This window comes from Aotus nancymaae, unplaced genomic scaffold (assembly GCF_030222135.1).
Source record: "Aotus nancymaae isolate 86718 unplaced genomic scaffold, 86718_ANA_hifiasm-v0.15.2.pri h1tg000072l, whole genome shotgun sequence".
In the NCBI taxonomy this organism is placed as follows: Eukaryota; Metazoa; Chordata; class Mammalia; order Primates; family Aotidae; genus Aotus; species Aotus nancymaae.
The window spans coordinates 15,226,138-15,245,230 of record NW_026988487.1 but is presented as its reverse complement, the minus strand read 5'-3'; the positions used below and the strand labels follow the sequence as shown (position 1 = coordinate 15,245,230).

The 19,093-nt window shown below is 40.8% G+C and overlaps 1 protein-coding gene across 4 annotated transcripts in view; it reads left to right on the top strand.

Annotated features, from left to right (window-relative positions):
• SSH2 (slingshot protein phosphatase 2) overlaps nt 1–19,093 on the top strand; it is a 288,187-nt gene that overhangs the window by 203,476 nt on the left and 65,618 nt on the right. For all 4 annotated transcript variants that reach the window (XM_012449295.2, XM_012449294.2, XM_012449297.2 and 1 more), the window contains 2 exons: nt 5,135–5,238; nt 11,166–11,230. In XM_012449295.2, the coding sequence (XP_012304718.2) occupies nt 5,135–5,238; nt 11,166–11,230 (169 nt within the window). The remainder of the gene's footprint in view (nt 1–5,134; nt 5,239–11,165; nt 11,231–19,093) is intronic.

Here is a 19,093-nt window from a genome sequence, read left to right as displayed (position 1 = left end):
GGTCTGCTGTGCATTTTGTTCCATCAGAAAAGTTTGTTGACATTTGTATTTCAAATTGGAAAGCCTCTTTTCCCTTATACTATATGTGAGTTTGACTCCTGGCCTTTCTTTGATAATCAGGACTTTTTGGAGTCCAGGTGGCTTTAAATTAACCGACGGCCCTTATCCAGTTCCTTAACCTTTACCTTGAGGAAGCACTACATACATTTTAAAGAACACATTTAGGTATGCTTTAAAGGAGGAATGTACTTAGATATGCTTTAAAGCATAAGCAACAAATGTATCTATAAAGAACAGTATTACAGAACTCCAAACACCAGGAAGTTCTTAAAATAGTGTTTGTCAAAGAGAAACTACCTCTGTGTCACAAAAGGAATGACTGAAGTATGTTCAGTTGTTTTAAACTGTTCAACAAATATACACACTTCCTTTGTACATGTAGAGAACTGCTTTGTTTACTGGAAACCACAGTGTCCAAAGCTGTTACTTTGCCTGGTGAATAGGTAGAATATTTAGCCTTTATTTTAAAAATATTTTCATTTAGTAAAGCAGCAGTTGCTGTGTTGGCAGAAGTGTGAATTTCATTTCCTGTCTGTGGTGTAGCCCACTCATCCTGTCACTCAGACATTTTGTTTTAAGTTGTTCCTGTAATGTGAGTGGAACAGTGTGACCCCACAGTAGGGTGGCATGTGAACACCACGGATGTAACAAGAGACAAGGCTTGTGTAACAGACCACAAGAGAGCAATGCTTTATTTAAAGATGAAAACAAAACAAAATCAAGGCACCCTCACCCCCAGCCAGCATGCAAATTTTTAAAGTCACATCTGTGGATTATTTTGTTTTTAGAAGACATACTTCAGTCTATTTGGCAGATTAACTCAAAAGTTTTATTAGCTTTATGTACTTTATTAAATGATAAAATTGAATCAGTGTCTGATAACATTATAGAGGTGATTTAATTTCATTTGTTAATCTGTTATCAAACATTTTAAAGTCCATTAATCTGCCACATACATTGAGTTCTATATTGATTATTTTTACATGTGAGACTTGTCCTAATTACAATTTTTGCTACAGTGGCAGGACAGACATACAGTGTGGAAAAAACGTGAGATAAATTCATTCATCCATCACATATTGTTTAAGCAGCTAATATGTGCCTTACACTATTTCTAGTGCTAAAGCTACAGTGATGTGCAAAATTAAGTCCTTGCTCTCATGGAGAGCAAGGTTACTTTCCTATTCTACTATAGGAAGGTAGCCACAAGTATACACGTGAATAAATACAATTTTAGTTTATGATAAATATTCTGAAGGAAACAAAACAGAACAACAGGCTAGAGTATGATTGGAATTGGGGGAAGGAGCAGTGATATTGGAGCTGAGACTTACATAGTGACCAGCCACAAGAAAAGTATTCCAAATAGAGAACAGAAGGCACAAAGGCCCTCAAACATTGAAGAAAGAGAAAGAAGGATTATAGATCATGGTAAACAAAAGGGGAGAAGATGTAAGATCAGAGGAGTAGCTTCCTGTAGGGTGTTAAAGGGCCTTGAAGAGCAAGCTAAAAGACTGTTTTTTTATTTATAAGTACAAAAGGAAACCTTTGAGGAGTTTTAAACAGGGAAGTGACACTGTATGATCTATGTGTTTTTTAAGTCACTCTAGTTGCTGTTTGGTGAGTAGGAAGGCGAATGGAGGGCAGAAGTGATTGCAGATAGACCTGTTAAGAAGTTTCTTGCTGATACAGCGCCTGGGGTTTGTTTCACTGTGGGGGCAAGGTAGAATCGGTGAGGATGTAGAAGAAACAAAATTTGCCACAAATTAAAGCTCAAATATGATGGGAACATAGAGGTTTATTATAGTATTTCCTCTACTTTTGTACATGTTTGAAATTTTCTGTAATAAAAAGCTTTTTTCTTTTTTAAGAAAAACTTTTTAAATAGTGGTCCAGGGCCGGGCACAGTGGCTCACGCCTGTAATCCCAGCACTTTGGGAGGCCGAGGCGGGTGGATTACGAGGTCAAGAGATCAAGACCATCCTGGTCAACATGGTGAAACCCTGTCTCTACTAAAAATACAAAAAATTAGCTGGGCACGGTTGTGCGTGCCTGTAATCCCAGCTACTCAGGAGGCTGAGGCAGGAGAATTGCCTGAACCCAGGAGGCGGAGGTTGCGGTGAGCCGAGATTGCGCCATTGCACTCCAGCCTGGGTAACAAGAGCGAAACTCCGTCTCAAAAAAAAAAAAAAAAATAGTGGTCCAAGTAAGGAATGATAATGCCATGGACCAATGTGATAGTGGTGATAGGGATAAGTGGGCAGATTAAAGACGTATTTGAAAGTAAAGCTCACATGGAGCTTTACTTTTCTCCATTAGTAAATGCTAATGGATTAGATATATATTATAGGAAGGAAAGTCACTAAGAATGACTATTAAGTGTTTTGCCTAAACAACTGGGAGAATAAGACTGGAGAATGAGGCTAGAGATTGACTTGAGGGTAGGGAAGCTCAAGAATTTAGTTTTTGTTTTTTTTGTTTTTTTTTTTTTTGAGATGGAGTTTCGCTCTTGTTACCCAGGCTGGAGTGCAATGGCGCGATCTCGGCTCACCACAACCTCCGCCTCCTGGGTTCAAGCAATTTTCCTGCCTCAGCCTTCTGAGTAGCTGGGATTACAGGCGTGCGCCACCATGCCCAGCTAATTTTTGTATTTTTAGTAGAGATGGGGTTTCACCATGTTGACCAGGATGGTCTCGATCTCTTGACCTCGTGATCCACCCGCCTCAGCCTCCCAAAGTGCTGGGATTACAGGCGTGAGCCACCGCGCCCGGCCCAAGAATTTAGTTTTGGCAACATGAATTTAGCATGCCAATTAGATTTCTGAGTGGAAATATCGAGTAGACAGTGTCATTTACAATCCGTTATAACCTTTAATAGCAGTACTGTACTCACAAGCAATTTGGAATCCTCTATTATGTATTTCTAAACTTGGCCATTCATGACTTAAGTTCTGTTCTTTCAGATTCTGTGAGAACCTTGATGGATAACTTGAAAGACTTATTTAGTCTATTGATATGAAATAATTTAAGATTTATTTTCTGGTTGTTTGTGGATATCCACTCATTTTTGTGTTGGTTTTTTTTTTTTTTTTTTTTTGAGTCGGAGTATCACACTGTCGCCAGGCTGGAGTGCAGTGGCGCAATCTTGGCTCACTACAACCTCCGCCTCCCAGGTTCAGGGGATTCTCCTGCCTCGGCCTCCCAAGTAGCTGAGACTAAGACTACAGGCACATTCCACCACACCAGGCTAATTTTTTTGTATTTTTAGTAGAGATGGGGTGACCCCATCTTAGCCAGGATTGTCTCGATCTCCTGATCTTGTAATCCGCCCACCTTGGCCTCCCAAAGTGCTGGGATTACAAGTGTGAGTCACTGTGCCTGGCCTTTTTTTTTTTTTTAAAGAGACAGAGGTTTGCTCTGTCACCCCAGCTGGAGTACAATGGTGCCATCATAACTCACTATAATCTCAAACTCCTAGGTTCAAGTGATCCTCCCACCTCACCTTCCTGAATAGCTAGGACTGCAGGTGTATGATACCACACCCAGCTAATTTTTAAAATATTTTTCTCGAGATGGGGCCTCACTATGTTGTCCAGTCTGGTCTCAAACTCCAAGCCTCAAGCAGTCCTCTTGGCTTGGCCTCCTAAAGCACTGGGATTACAGGCATGAACTACTGTGACCAGACCAGTAATTGTATTTTGAATAGCTGCTATCCTCAGCAGTAATTTTCCACCTATATTATCATCGTGTGAATGACAAACCCCAGTGGGTTAGACACACTTCTTGTACGTTACTTCTTTTCACTGAGAATGGGGATGCAAGTTGGCAATAGTAAAATTTTGAGCTAGCACTTTAGTATGGTGTATATTTTCAACGTAAATCTTTTTTGCAAACTTTGGACCTATTATTAGTAGCTAAATATTGTAACATACTTCACATCTGATCAGGACACTATTGAAACACATTATTGATAACCTTCTAGTAATCTACTTATAATAACTAATATTTATTGAGGGCTTTTTACTATGTGCCAGGCACCACTTTAAGAAGCTGTTTTCTCATTGGCTCTTCACAACAACTTTATTTTATTATCCCTGTTTACAGATAAGGAAATTTAGGCCTACTCGGGTAGGAAGAAGTAAAGCCAGGATTCAAACTCAGCCATTCTGGTTCCAGAGCCTCAGCTCTTAACTGCTGCCATGTAATGTATAAAATATCCTAAGTTTTGGCTAGGTGCAGTGGCTCACATCTGTACTCCTATCACTTTGGAAGGCCAAGGAAGGCAGATCATCTGAGGTCAGGAGTTTGAGACCATCCTGGCCAATATGGTAAAACCCCATCTCTATTAAAAATACAAAAATTAGCTGGTCATGGTGGCTCACACCTGTAATCCTAGCTACTCAAGACTCTCAGACAGGAGAATTACTTGAACCCAGGAGGTGGAGGTTGTTGCACTGAGCCAAGATCACACGGCTGCACTCCAGCCTGGATGACAGAATGAGACTCCATCTCAAAGAAAAAAAAAAAACAGAATATTGTAAGTTTTGTTTCAGAAAACTTGTCTAGAGGCCAGGCGTAGTGGCTCATGCCTATAATCCCAACACTTTGGGAGGCCAAGGCAGGCGGATCATTTGAGGTCAGGAGTTCGAGACCAGCTTGACCCACATGGTGAAACCCCATCTCTACTAAAATACAAAAACTAGCCAGGTGTGGTGGCAGGGCTTGTAATCCCAGCTAATGGGGAGGCTGAAGCAGGAGAATCCCTTGAACCCAGGAGATGGAGGTTGCAGTGAGGCAAGATCACTCCACTACACTCCAACCTGGGCGACAGAGCAAGACTCTCTCTGAAAAAAAAAAAAAAGAAAGAAAAGAAAACTCAGACAGGAGCGTATGAGCTGTGAGTAACCACAGCCTTTCTTGATTATGTTTTTACTTCGTTCTGTGAAATTAGGACTTTGGAATAGGGAAGAGAGAATCCTAAAATGGTTTTTCATCCTACTCTTTGATTTCCTTTCATCCTACTCTTTGATTTCCTTTCCTAAGTAGTTTATTTTCTTTTGATGTTTTCCTTGTAGCATCAGCGAGAGCTTTCTGACCGTCAAAGGTGCTGCCCTTTTTCTACCACGGGGAAATGGCTCATCCACACCAAGAATCAGCCACAGACGGAACAAGCATGCAGGTAATGCTTGCATATACACTATTTCTTTCTTGCTAACCGTATCTTATGTTATATTTTAAAAAGCTGACTGCGTCATCCCCATCTCTTCAGAAGTTCTTTAATGGTGAAAGAAAGCATTGTACTGTGTTGTAATCACTTTTCTTTTACACTCTCAGACCATTTTTGTAGCACTTAGCAAAAAGCCTTATACACACAGTAGATGCTTAACAAGTTTTTGTTCAAATAATAATAGGGTACAAAATACTCTAATGAACTTATATGAAACTTCTCATCTCAGTTAATGTTGTTGTTTGTTTGTTTGTTTGCTTGTTTGTTTGTTTTGAGACAGAGTCTCACTCTGTCACCAAGGGTGGAGTGCAGTGGCGTGATCCTGGCTCACTGCAACCTCTGCCTCCCAGGTTCAAGTGATTCTCTTGCCTCAGCCTCCTGAGTAGCTGGGACTACAAGTGTCCGCCACCACGAACAGCTCATTTTTGTATTTTTAGTAGAGACAGGGTTTCACCATGTTGGCCAGGCTGGCCTCGAACTCCTGACCTCAGGTAATCTCGCCGCTTCGGCCTCCCAAAGTGCTGGGATTACAGACGTGAGCCACCATGCCTGGCTAAGTTTTTTTTTTTTTTTTTTTGAGGCGGAGCCTCACTCTGTCACCTAGGCTGGAGTGCAGTGGCATAATCTCAGCTCACTGTAACCTCCACCTCCTGCATTCAAGCAATTCTCCTGCCTCAGCCTCCCAAGTAGCTGGGACTATAGGCATGTACCACTAAGCCTAGCTAATTTTTGTATTTTTAGTAGAGATGGGGTTTTACTGTGTTGGCCAGGCTGGTCTCAAACTCCTGGTGTCAAGTGTTCTGCCCACTTCAGCTATCCAAAGTGTTGGGATTATAGGCCTGAGCCCCTGCATTCAGCCCTCAGTTAAGGTTTTGAGTGCTCAGGTTAAAAATGTTCAGGTGGGCTGGGCACAGTGGCTCACAGCTATAATCCCAGCACTTTGGGAGGCTGAGGTGAGAGAATTGCCTGAGTCCAGAATTTTGAGGGCCTGGGCAAGATGGTGAAATCCCATCTACAAAAAAATAAAAATAAAAAATTAGCCAAGTGTGGCCTGGAGTGGTGGCTCACGCCTGTAATCCCAGCATTTTGGGAGGCCAAGGCAGGCAGATCACCTGAGGTCAGAAGTTTGAAACCATCCTGTCCAGAATGATGAAACTCTGTCTCTACTAAAAATACAAAAATTAGCTAGGTGTGGTGGCACACACCTGTAATCCCAGCTGCTCAGGAAGCTGAGGCAGGAGAATCACTTGAACCTGGAAGGCGGAGGTTACAGTAAGCCAAGATCATGCCAGTGCACTGCAACCTGGGCAACAGAGTGAGACTCTGCTTCAAAAAAAAAAAAATTAGCCAAATGTGGTGGTCCCAGCTACCTGGGAGGCTAAGATGGGAGAATCTCTTGAGCCCAGAAGGTTGAGGCTGCAGTGAGCTATCTGTCATTTTCGCACCACTGCACTCCAGCCTAGGTAACAGAATGGGACCCTGTCTCAAAAAAAAAAAAAAAAAAAAAAAAAAGAGCCAGGCATGGTAGCTCACGCCTGTAATCCCAGCACCTTGGGAGGCCGAGGTGGGTGGATCACTTAAGGTCAGGAATTCAAGATCAGCCTGGCTAACATGGTAAAACCTCGTCTCTACTAAAAATACAAAAGTTAGCCAAGCATGGTGGCACATGCCTGTAGCCCCAGCTACTCAGGAGGCTGAGGCAGGAGAATCACTTGAACCTGAGAGACAGAGGTTGCAGTGAGCTGAGATCACGCCACCACACTCCAGCCTGGGCAACAGAACAAAACTTCATCTCAAAAAACAAAAAAAGTTTAGGTGTTCTCTTGAATCCTATTCAAAGCTACTTCAACTAACCAAAAACTAAATTTCTGATTTATTTCTGCTCTCTCATGATGATATAAGTAGGCGAATGATACAGAATATACTAAGATAAACTCATTGTCATTGCTGTGATAATGAGTCATTATGTCACGTAGTAAAATGTGAGTGTTCTGCTCCTTGAATATATACACTAAAAAGACTGAAAATTTAACCCAGAGGACTTCTAGAAACAAAGAATCATCAAATGTTCACCTAGGAATGAGTATAAGACTCTGGTTTTGAATTATCAACTAACAGTAATATATGCATTGTATTCTTTTATATTGGATTTCTCTAAAATCAGGAACACCTGTGGTGATGAGGTTTGAAAAGAATCATAGAAAATGTGTCCTAGGGAGAGAGATCTCAGGTATAGGATATCCAGAGTTTAAGGAGATAACCTGATGCTTCTCTTCTACCAGCAGACCTTATTTGTCATTTTGGGTGAAAAAATAAAAGTCAGCCTGAGGACACTAATCCTGATCAATGGTATACAAAAGGGTGATTGCTTGTTGTCATAAATGTGCCACATTGACAACTTGTGTCCTCCAGGAGTGAAAGAAATTGCAATTACTACAAAAGGAACAAAGTGTTTAAGTGTTTAGGTAAGAGGTGAAAGCCAGAAATACTGGATCCCATTGAGCTAGAAGTTGAGTTTAGCTTTAGTCAATATAATCTTGGCTATTTTAGTGGCTGCCCTACTACTTGTTTGGGCCTCATCTAGTTGCAAGTGTGGCAGCTCAGAATTGTAATCCATTTTGTTTGGGCAATATTGTCCTCCTACCAGAACTCTTCAGCCATGGAAAGTTTTTTAGAGTAAGGGGGAAAATAACCTCTTTTGGAAATTAGCTTGGATTACACTTTCTAAAACCTTCCTCCTCAGTGCCCAGTACCGGAGGTCAGGTCAGGGAGGACACTTCTCCAAACAACTTGAATGCGTGAAAGAAGTATACCCGCTAAGCTTTGTATTTCTGTTCTGCGTGGATATTTAGCCCTTACAGTAAAAAAAAGATAAATTATTGGATTAAATCCAACTTATCTGATTAGGATGTTGGACAAATTGCTGTATGGCATTTAATAGTTAATGGGGTCAGTGGCTTTTAAAGTTTCTCGCACTGGTTGGCATTTTTTTTGGTCAAACTTCTACACTCAACTGCCACCCAGGTTTCTACTTAACGTTGTTCACTTAGCTTTCCTCATACTAAAAAGAAAAGCAGATTTAACACAAGCTGAATAGACTTGATTTGTGATCCAGACCAGAACAGATGAGGTAGTGCAAGTATAAACTCAGCTTACAAAAGCCAGACTGTCACATAAACTGAACTGCCTTGGCTAATCCCACAGTAACTGAAAGTTGATGGCAGAATTGAGAGCAGATCGAGGGCTTACCATGTCTAATTGTACTTCCTTATGCATGTTTCTTGAACTGGTTAGAATTTTTTAACTGGGCTACATATAAAGTATCCAAGCACTATTTTGCAATCAAAGAAGGGTGTTATGAGTGAATGTCTGCCAGTATTTGAAATGGAAATAATTAAAAGTCTATAAAACCAAATAGAAATCTGAAATTTAGCTCCTAGCAGTGAAGTATATGGTGGGAAAATGTAGGGAAGGGATCTTAATGGTATATCGGTATATTGTCTTCTCTTAGACTGCAAAAAACAGTTTCCCAGTAGGAAATGGTATGCAGTTTGCTCAGAGCAGTACTTTTCGCTGCTAACAAACCTGAGCTTCCAACTCACATAAAAAGCCTTACTTGAGTAGGACTCCTGACTTTTTTGTCTGAGCTTCAAATAAGCCAGCTGAATCTTTGGGCCAGTAGTGTTTGGAGTGGGGACTTTGGGCTACTATTTAGGGTTCTCCTCTAGAAGTTCTCCATCCTAAAAATCCTTTCCTGTGGTTATTTCTACTGGTAGGACAGAAGGAAACTTAGTTTTAAAGAAGCTCAGGCCTGGCGCAGTGGTTCGAGCCTGTAATCCCAGCACTTTGGGAGGCCAAGGTGGGCAGATCGCTTGAGCTCAGGAGTTTGGGACCAGCATGGGCAACATGGTAAAACCTCATCTCTACAAAAAATACAAAAAATTAGCCAGGTGTTGTGGCACACACTTGTAGTTCCAGCAACCCTGGAGGCTGAGGTGGTGGGAGGATTGCTTGAGCCCAGGAGGTCACAGCTGTAGTGAGCCATGATAGTGCCACTGTACTCCAGTCTGGGTGGCAGACCCTATCTCAGGAGAAAAAAGAAACAAAAAGTAGCCTCAGCTGCTTAACTCAGTTGCAACTTGTAACTCTGGTAGCTTTTCATTGTTTATACCTAACACTTTGTCTCCTCATACTTGTTCTTTTATTTTTTGTTTAACAGCTTTATTGAGATATAATCCACATAACATATAATTCACCCAGTTTACTCATTTAAAGTGTACATTCATTGGTTTTTAGAATAGTCACAGAGTTGAACAATCATCACCACAATCTAATTTTAGAACTTTTTCATCATCCTGAAAATAAACCCGATATCCATTAGCAGCCACTCCCTATTTCCCTCACCCTCTCTCCCAGCCCTAAGCAACTACTAATCTACTTTCTGTCTCTATAGATTTGCCTATTCTTGATGTTCTGTAGATGGATTTTTGAGATAGGCTCCTTTTACATAGCATGTTTTCAAAGGTCATTCATGGTATAGTATGTATCAGTATATCATTTTTTTTTTTTTTTTGAGACAGAGTCTCGCTCTGTCACTCAGGCTGGAGGGCAGTGGCATAATCTTGGCTCACTGCAACATCCATCTCCTGGGTTCAAGTGATTCTCTTGCCTCGGCCTCTCAAGTAGCTGGGACTACAGGTGTGTGCTACCATGCCTAGCTAATTTTTTGTATTTTTAGTAGAGAGAGGGTTTCACCATGTTAACCAGGATGGTCTTGATCTCCTGACCTTGTGATCCACCCACCTCAGCCTCCCAAAGCGTTGGGATTACAGGCATGAGCCACTGCACCTGGCCCATCATTCCTTTTTATGACCAAATCATATTACATTTTGTGGATAATGCCACATTTTATTTATCCATTTATCAATTGATAGACATTTGCATTGTTTCTACTTTTTTGGCTATAATGAATAATGCTGTATATACAGATGTGTACAACTTGTTGGGTAGACATATGTTTTCATTTCTCTTGGGTTTATGCATCTGAGACAGATTGTGTCCCTGGGCTTGAAATGTCATAGAATGGATCTGGCCAAACATAATGACTCTCCATTTTAATTTTGAAAATTGAAAGATTCTGCAATAATGAAATTAATTGGTCAGAAACCAGCAGTCAAAACCATCCTTTTTGGTTTGGGGTCGGGGGTTGTTTGGCTTTTGTTTGTTTATTTATTTTTAAATATAAGGTTTCGCTCTGTCACCAGGCTGGAGTGCAGTGGCATGATCATATATCCCTTATGTAGCATATTTAATATATGCTCTCGTAATATCAGTCACTAATGTGAAAATCATTTTTAAACTGTTGACCCTATTCTAGGGAGAATCTAAAAGTTTTCTTAGGTCAAATGCAACCAAAGAATATAATTATAGAAATAGGAATGACAAAATGATTAGCTTTTTAAAAGTTATGGATGATTCCTCTAACACTACACTACTACACCCATTTTCAAAGTGCCCTCATTGCTACCTTCAGTGGGCCTGAAAACACAGCCAGTGAGTGCTGCCTCTGCCTAACAGATCTCACCAACAGGTCTCTCATTAACATCCACGATAATACAAAACTGAGACTGGTCTCAAGTGTACCTTTCACAGGATGGACATAAATTTTAATGTAGTATAGACTAAAAGCAAATGTATTAAGATGCAGTCTAGCAGTCTCTCTTTCCTTTTAAAGTCAATAATCATTTAATTTCTATGTCTAATTAGAGTCATTTAATGAATCAGAACTTTCTTTTACAAAAGTCACTGTGGTAGAAGGAATCCTCTCTGTCACCATTAGAATGGAGAATAATTATCCTTTGGTTTGTAAATTTCACCAGGCGATCTCCAACAGCATCTCCAAGCAATGTTCATACTACTCCGCCCAGAAGACAACATCAGGCTGGTAAGTTAGTGGTGTCATTATAATTTTCTTCCTCAAAAGACTGTCTAAGATAGCCAATATTAAACAGTCATTTTTACATCCCAATACAGTGCTGGGAACTATGTGAAGAAAGAATAATGGCATGTCCCCATCATCGAGGTGCAATTGGGGGTATAATCTAATGTGGAGTATTGTGAAATAATTTAATGGTTTAAGCACCAGTTTGTAAATTATTAACTATGATAACAGTTGAAGTTCAGAAAATGGAGAAAAAACCTGGGGATTTGACCTAGATGAGGAAGGTTTATGTAGTCAGTGGAGCCTGAGCTGACTCTTGAAAGATGATGAGATTTGGATTGGTAGAAAGAAATTATTCTAGATAAGGACTTAGCAAGCAAAAACACACAGAGGGAAGGATAAGGAGGGAGTGAAATGGCCAAGGATTGATGCTGGCTTCAGACTTGGAAGACATGGACTTAGGTCCTTACTAATCATATGATACTGGACAAGTTACTTTACCCTGTCTGTGCCCATTTCCTCATCTCCTGACTACCTCTCACATTGAGAGGGTCAACTGGACATGAAAACATACTGAATAGTGCAAAATGCTGTCTAAGTATGGGGATTATTATTATTATTATTGGGAAGATAGAGACTGGAAAACAAGGCAGGCAAATATGGATTTAGTGCTGTAAACTGGAGGTCTCAAACTGGCAGTGTATAGGCCAGACATTTTGTTTGGATCACAGTGTTTTTTTTTTTTTTTAATGTAAGCCAGAATTTTAAAGTTAGGTGAGGTCTGGCATGGGTTCTTAATTCACCATAATCTTCACATTTCCTATTGCCTTCTTAAGTCAGTGTCACCATTTGTCATCATTCCTGCACTGTAGTAGTAGTACCTCCAGTAAAACTAGGAAAACAAAACTGAGATGAGCATGTTTCTTTGTGGAAATTAGAAAGTATTTCTACCTATTTAATATTCACGTGGCTTACTTCCCTTATTTATATTTCCCATCTGACCCACTCAGTGGTGTCCAATCATCTGGCTTCCCTGGACCATATTGGAAGAAGAATTGTCTTGGGCCACACATAAAATACACTAACACTAATGATAGTTGATTGGCTTAAAGAAAAAAAAAATCACAGTACCTTATAATGTTTTCAAAAGTTTATGAATTTGCGTTGGGCCACATTGAAAGCCATCCTGGACTCCATGTGACACATGGGCCATGGGTTGGACAAGCTTGCTGCTTGCTCTCTTACTAACTACAGATAGTATCTCCCCCTTTTCAATAAGCAGTTGTGAAACATTACGGGTTTTTGAGCCAAGGAAAGCCATGGGACAGCTATAGTAGTTAGAGAAGATTCCTCAGAAGCTAATGCAGATTAGAGATGAGGAAAAGGTCATTTTAAATCAGGGAGGCCTGCTGGGTAGTTATTGCAGTAATCCAGATATGTGGTAATGAGTCCTTTGGTTAGACTATATAAAAATTTAAGGAATCCTTTCATAGTTATTTTATTCTTAATTTTAATTTTTTAAATATTTTATATCCTAACCAAAAGTAACATTATACATTTATATAAATCTTATCTGTATTTCTTTATATATTTCTTTCTTAAATAATGATTTAAGGCTGGGCGCAGTGGCTCACCTTTGTAATCCCAACACTTTGGGAGGCTGAGAGAGAGCCCATATCGCACCTATTATTATAGTATTAAATAGTAGTCTTGGGCCAGGCACAGTGGCTCATGCCTGTAATCCCAGCACTTTGGGAAGCCAAGGCAGATGGATCCCTTAATGTCAGGACTTCGAGACTAGACTGGCCAACATGGTGAAACCCTGTCTCTACTAAAAAAACAAAAATGGGGCTGGGCGAAGTGGCTCACGCCTGTAATCCCAGCACTTTGGGAGGCTGAGGCAGGCAGATCATCTAAGGTCAGGAGTTTGAGACCAGCCTGGCCAACATGGTAAAACCACCGCTCTACTAAAAATACAAAAATTAGCTGGGTGTGGTGGCACGTGCCTGTAATCCCAGCTACTTAGGAGAATGAAGCAGGAGAATCACTTGAACCCAGGAGGTGGAGGTTGCAGTGAGCCAATATCACGCCATTGCACTACAGCCTGGGTGGCAGGGCGAGACTCCACCTCGAAACAAAACAAAAATTAGCCAGGCATGTTGGCACACACCCTGTAGTCCCAGCTACTCATGAGGCTGAGGCAGCAGAATTGCTTAAACCTGAGAGGTGAAGGTTGCAGTGAGCTGAGATCACACCATTACACTCCAACCTGGGTGACAGAGCGAGATACTATGTCTCAAAAAATAATAACATTGTTATTATTTAAAAGGGAACAAAGTGATGCAATTCTTACAGTATTTTTTTTTTTTTTTTTGAGATGGAGTTTTGCTCTCGTTACCCAGGCTGGAGTGCAATGGCGCAATCTCGGCTCACCGCAACCTCCGCCTCCTGGGTTCAGGCAATTCTCCTGCCTCAGCCTCCTGAGTAGCCGGGATCACAGGCACGTGCCACCATGCCCAGCTAATTTTTTTGTATTAGTAGAGACGGGGTTTCACAATGTTGACCAGGATGGTCTCGATCTCTTGACCTCGTGATCCACCCGCCTCGGCCTCCCAAAGTGCTGGGATTACAGGCTTGAGCCACCGCGCCTGGCCCTTCTTACAGTATTAATAATCTGGAGTGGCTGGGGTGTGGTGGCTCATGCTAGTAATCCCAGCACTTTGGGAGGCCAAGGCAGGAGGATCACTTGAGCCCAGGAGTTCAAGACCAGCCTGGGCAACATGGCAAAACCCTGTTTCTACAAAAAGTAAAAAATTAGCTGGGCGTAGTTGCATGCCCGAATAGTTCCAGCTACTTAGGGGGCTGAGGTGGGAGTATTGCCTGAGCCTGGCAGGTTAAGGCTGTAGTGAGCTATGATCACGCCACTGCACTCAGTCTGGGCAACAGTGCAAGACCCTGTCTACCATCATCATCATCATCCAAAGCAATGATTCCCAAACTTTAAAGTATATCAAAATCACCTGGAGAGCTTTGTTAAATCATCAGTTACTAAACTCCACACACACAGTTTGGTTAGTAAAGCAGAGATAATTTGGGGCTTTTTGTTTTTGTTTTTGTTTTGTTTTTTGAGACAGTCTCACTTTGTCACCAGGCTGGAGTGCAGTGGCGCGATCTCACCTCTCTGCAACCTCCGCCTCCCAGGTTCACGCAGTTCTCCTGCCTCAGCCTCCTGAGTAGCTGGGATTACAGACGTGCACCACCATGCCCAGCTAATTTTTTGTGTGTATTTTTAGTAGAGACGGGATTTCACCATGCTGGCAGGATAGTCTTATCTCCTGACCTTGTGATCTGCTCGCCTTGGCCTCCCAAAGTGCTGGGATTACAGGCATGTGCCACCATGCCCGGATGATAATTTGTACTTTTAAACCAGTTTTGAAACACACTGATGCTGCTGATCCAGGAATCGCACTTGGAGTACATCTCTTCTAAAACCCATAACAACAGTCACTTGCATATACTGGATGCCCAGTAAATATTTGCTGATAGCTTTCAACATTTGTTTGATAAAGCTAAAGCTTTAAAGAGATCTAATATCACTTTATTGTTTTCTTATTGATAACCTTCTGGAGTTTGGTTTGAACCTCTAAATATTAAAATAATTTTAACTACATGGAGACTTGGAATAACATGAAGGAAGCAGTTACAAAGGCAGAGCTGGCAATTAAATATTTTCTTACTAAAATATGCATCTTCAGCTGCTTTACATTTATAAAATATAAATTCAGAAAATGTAACCGATGCCTCTGAATTCAAAGTTCAAATGGCAAGCCATTTTACAGTTGTTTTGAATTGTTACAAACACATAGTCATTATGTTTCAGATTATTGAGTGAGTCATCTTCAAGAAAATGAGTCAATGCATTGTATGACTTTGGACAAATTAGCACTTTCCTAACTGAAAGGAGCATTTGTAGACTCAAAGCAAAGGCTTTTGTTTTGAGTTAAATTTGGAATGCTAAAACTCTTAAGATTTGTGCATAAGGTTAAAAGAAAAGTTTGATAGTCAACTGAAAGTCTTGCTTTTTTTTTTTTTTTTTTTTTGAGACAGAGTCTTGTTCTGTCACCCAAGCTGGAGTTCAGTGGTGTGATCTCAGCTCACTGCAACCTCCACTTCCTTGGTTCAAGTGATTCTCCTGTCTTAGCCTCTTGAGTAGCTGGAATTACAGGTGTGTGGCACCATGCCCAGCTAATTTTTTGTATTTTTAGTAGAGACAGAGTTTCACCATGTTGGCCAGGTTCGTCTTGAACTTCTGACCTCAGGTGGTCTGCCCACCTCGGCCTCCTAAAGTGCTGGGATTACAGGAATGAGCCACTGTGCCTAGTCAAAAGTCTTGCCTTTATTATTATTATTTTTTTTTATTTTATTTATTTATTTTTTTGAGACAGAGTCTCACTGCAACCTCCATGTCCCAGGTTCAAGCAATTCTCCTGCCTCAACCTCCCAAGTAGCTGGGATTACAGATGCATGCCACGATGCCAAGCTAATTTTTGTATTTTTTTTAGTAGAGACGGGGTTTGACTTATGTCAGCCAGGATGGTCTCGATCTCTTGACCTTGTGATACACCCACCTCGGCTTCCCAAAGTGCTGGAATTACAGGGGTGAGCCACTGTGGCTAGCCGCTTTTGTTTTTTTAAATAACCCAACAAAACCACACATTTTGCTTTAGCATTGAAAATAGGACGAAGGCAATCTTTTCCTCCAGGGAAGCTCTGTGTTCCAAATACAGACATCAAGCATTAACTTTAGTACATAGTAAAATAAAGGAAGTGGTTTTATAGTACTCTTGCACATTACCAAAGATCAGCCATTTAATTAAAATAATAAACTGGGAAATTAAGAATTTTCAGGACATTTGAAGTAACTTCAGTTGATGTTCTTAACTGAAGCTGAAGTGCTGATAAGGTACAAAGAGGTCTTTTTTGAGTATTTTGCAGGAGAATTTAAGAAAATAAGAAGTTTTATGATTTTGGTTTTCATGATATGTTGCTTTCTAAAGTGGAAATTGGTTTATTTTTTCTATCTAACTATTATGTGAGGTTTTTTTCTCCCAAACAATGCAAAAAGGTATAAATAAAAAAATAAAAATCACTCTGTATTCTACACTCTGAGAAAATTATTCTTAGCAATTTGGATAAGTATCCTTCCACTTTAAAAAAAAAAATGTATGTATAAGAAAGGTGTGTGTGTGTGTGTAAAGAGTGAGAAGAAGAGCATTGTTTCGTTTTACAAAAATGTGATAAAAATAGAAATACCTTTTTGTAACCTACTTTCTTCATTAGTTTATCATGGATATCTTTCCATGTCTATAAATAAATCATGGTTTTTAATGGCTACACAGAATATAATTCATATTTTTTTAGTAGAAGCAGACCGGTTTAAAAAAAATCAGACTTCCTCAAGCTCTAATCTTTTTCTTTTGAATACAGTGTTCTTTAGCTTATTAGTGTCACAAGTGAAGCCCGTTTTAATTTTGGCTATTGATTTTGCTTCATTCTTTTGACTAGAATTTAATATTTACATACTTTTGGAACCTTTCTCTGATGGATTGGGTGAACTGCCTGTCTTAGACATTGGGTTTTTATAATGTAGTTTACTGGGGGTAATTAATTTAATTTCTTTTCACCAAGAGTCTTACATCATGCACACAGGAGCGTGATGTAAGACTCTTGGTGAAAAGAAATTAAAGGTAAAGATATAATGTAAGCTTAAAGAGGAGTATTTCCTGATGTTAGATGATGCTGAAGAGAGAAGCTTTTTTTTTTTTTTTTTTTTTTGAGTTGGAGTTTCGCTCTTGTTTCGAGATCGCAGTGGTGTGATCTCGGCTCACCACAACCTCCGCCTCCTGGGTTCAGGCAATTCTCCTGCCTCAACCTCCTGAGTAGCTGGGATTACAGGCACGGGCCACCACGCCCGGCCTAGCCTTTTTGTTTTTTTTTTTGCAATGGAGTGTCGCTCTGTCGCCAGGCTGGAGTGCAGTGGCGCAATCTCGGCTCACTGCAGCCTCCGCCTCCGGGTTTAAGCAATTCTCCTGCCTCAGCCTCCCAGTAGCTGGGACGACAGGCGTCCACCAACACACCCGGCTAATTTTTGTATTTTTAGTAGAGACGGGGTTTCACCATGTTGGCCAGGATAGTCTCAATCTCTTACCTCGTGATCCCCCCGCCCCCACCACCTTGGCCTCCCAAAGTGCTGTGACAGGCATGAGCCACCGCACCCGGCCTGCTTTTTTTGAGATGGAGTCTCACATTGTCACCCAGACTGGAGTGCAGTGACACAATCTCGGCTCACTGCAGCCTCCACCTCCCGGGTTCAACAGATTCTCTTGACTCAGCCTGCTGAGTAGCTGGGATTACAGGCACACACCACCATGCCCAGCTAATTTTTGTATTTTTAGTAGAGACTGGGTTTCACCATGTTGGCCAGGCTGGTCTCAAACCCCTGACCTCAAGTGATTCGCCCACCTCGGCCTTCCAAAGTGCTGGGATTATAGGCATGAGCCACTGAGCTGGGACAAGAGAAGTTCTTTTATCAGGTGGTATTTGTAAACTGCTTGTAATCAGGTTAAGCATTTAAATTAGATGCTGAGGGAATAGCATTATTCTTTAATAGATGAGCTTTGAAAACAGGTTGAGTTCTTCAGGAATGAAGCAGAGGCAGGACTGCTTCAGTCCTAAGATTGCTGGATCCAATTCACCTGAAACTTGTAATAGGCTTCCACATTTAAGCAGTAAATGTAGTTTCTTGGAAATATAAACTCAGTTACTATTGCTGCCAAGTTTTAAAATCTAGAATATTGTTTTGTTTAGACAATTGAAATGGACTTCAGTAGTGTCCTTTTCAAGGAGAACTTTAGTTGATTAATCAAATGCATCTCAATTATTGTCTTATTCCAGTCATTGATTTCAGTCTAAGTTTTGGAGACTGAAGAAACATTGGAAATGGCATCATTTTCAAAATTAGGGTATTATGTACAAATCTTCCATTTTAAATTATATTTCTTTGATTATGTTAAGAAATTAGATTATTAGATTTTGCTTACTCTTACCTCCAGCAGAGGAATGTGAAATAAACCTCAAACCAGGATGGATGTTAGACTTTCCTTATGCCTGTGACACATAGATTTTTAATTCCTTAACCTAGGATCTTAAAGCTTAAAAGGAACTTTTTTTTTTTGAGAGTCTCATTCACTCACTCGGCCACCCAGACTGGGTGCAGTGGTGAGATCTCAGCCTACTGCAACCTCCTCCTCCTCGATTCCAACGATTCTCCTGCTTCACCCTCCTAAGTAGCTAGGATTATAGATGTGCGCCACCATGCCCAGTTAATTTGTTTGTTTGTTTGTATTTTTAGTAGAGAGAGGATTTCACCATGTTGGCCAAGCTGATCTGGAACTCCTGACCACAAGTGATCTGCCCATCTCAGCCTCCCAAAGTTCTGGGATTACAGGTGTGAGCCACTGTGCCCAGCCTAAAAGGAACTTTAAAATCTTGGGTTTATCCCCTCACATTTCAGAATTTTTTCTTTAAAGATTTTGTCTCCTTCTAATTAGGATATAGGTGTTGAATTAATGCTGTAGGTACTACGTAGAGGCCTGTGATCAAATCCCAGGAATTCTCAAGTGCTATTCTTCCATCTAAGAAGTTTAAAATTGACCAGCCTGGACAACATGGTGAAACCCTGTCTCTACCAAAAATAAAAAAAATTAGCCAGGCGTGGGCACTTGTGGTCCCAGCTCTTTGGAAGGCTGAGGTGGGAAGATTGCTTGACCCCAGGAGGCAGAGGTTGCAGATCACCCCACTGCATTC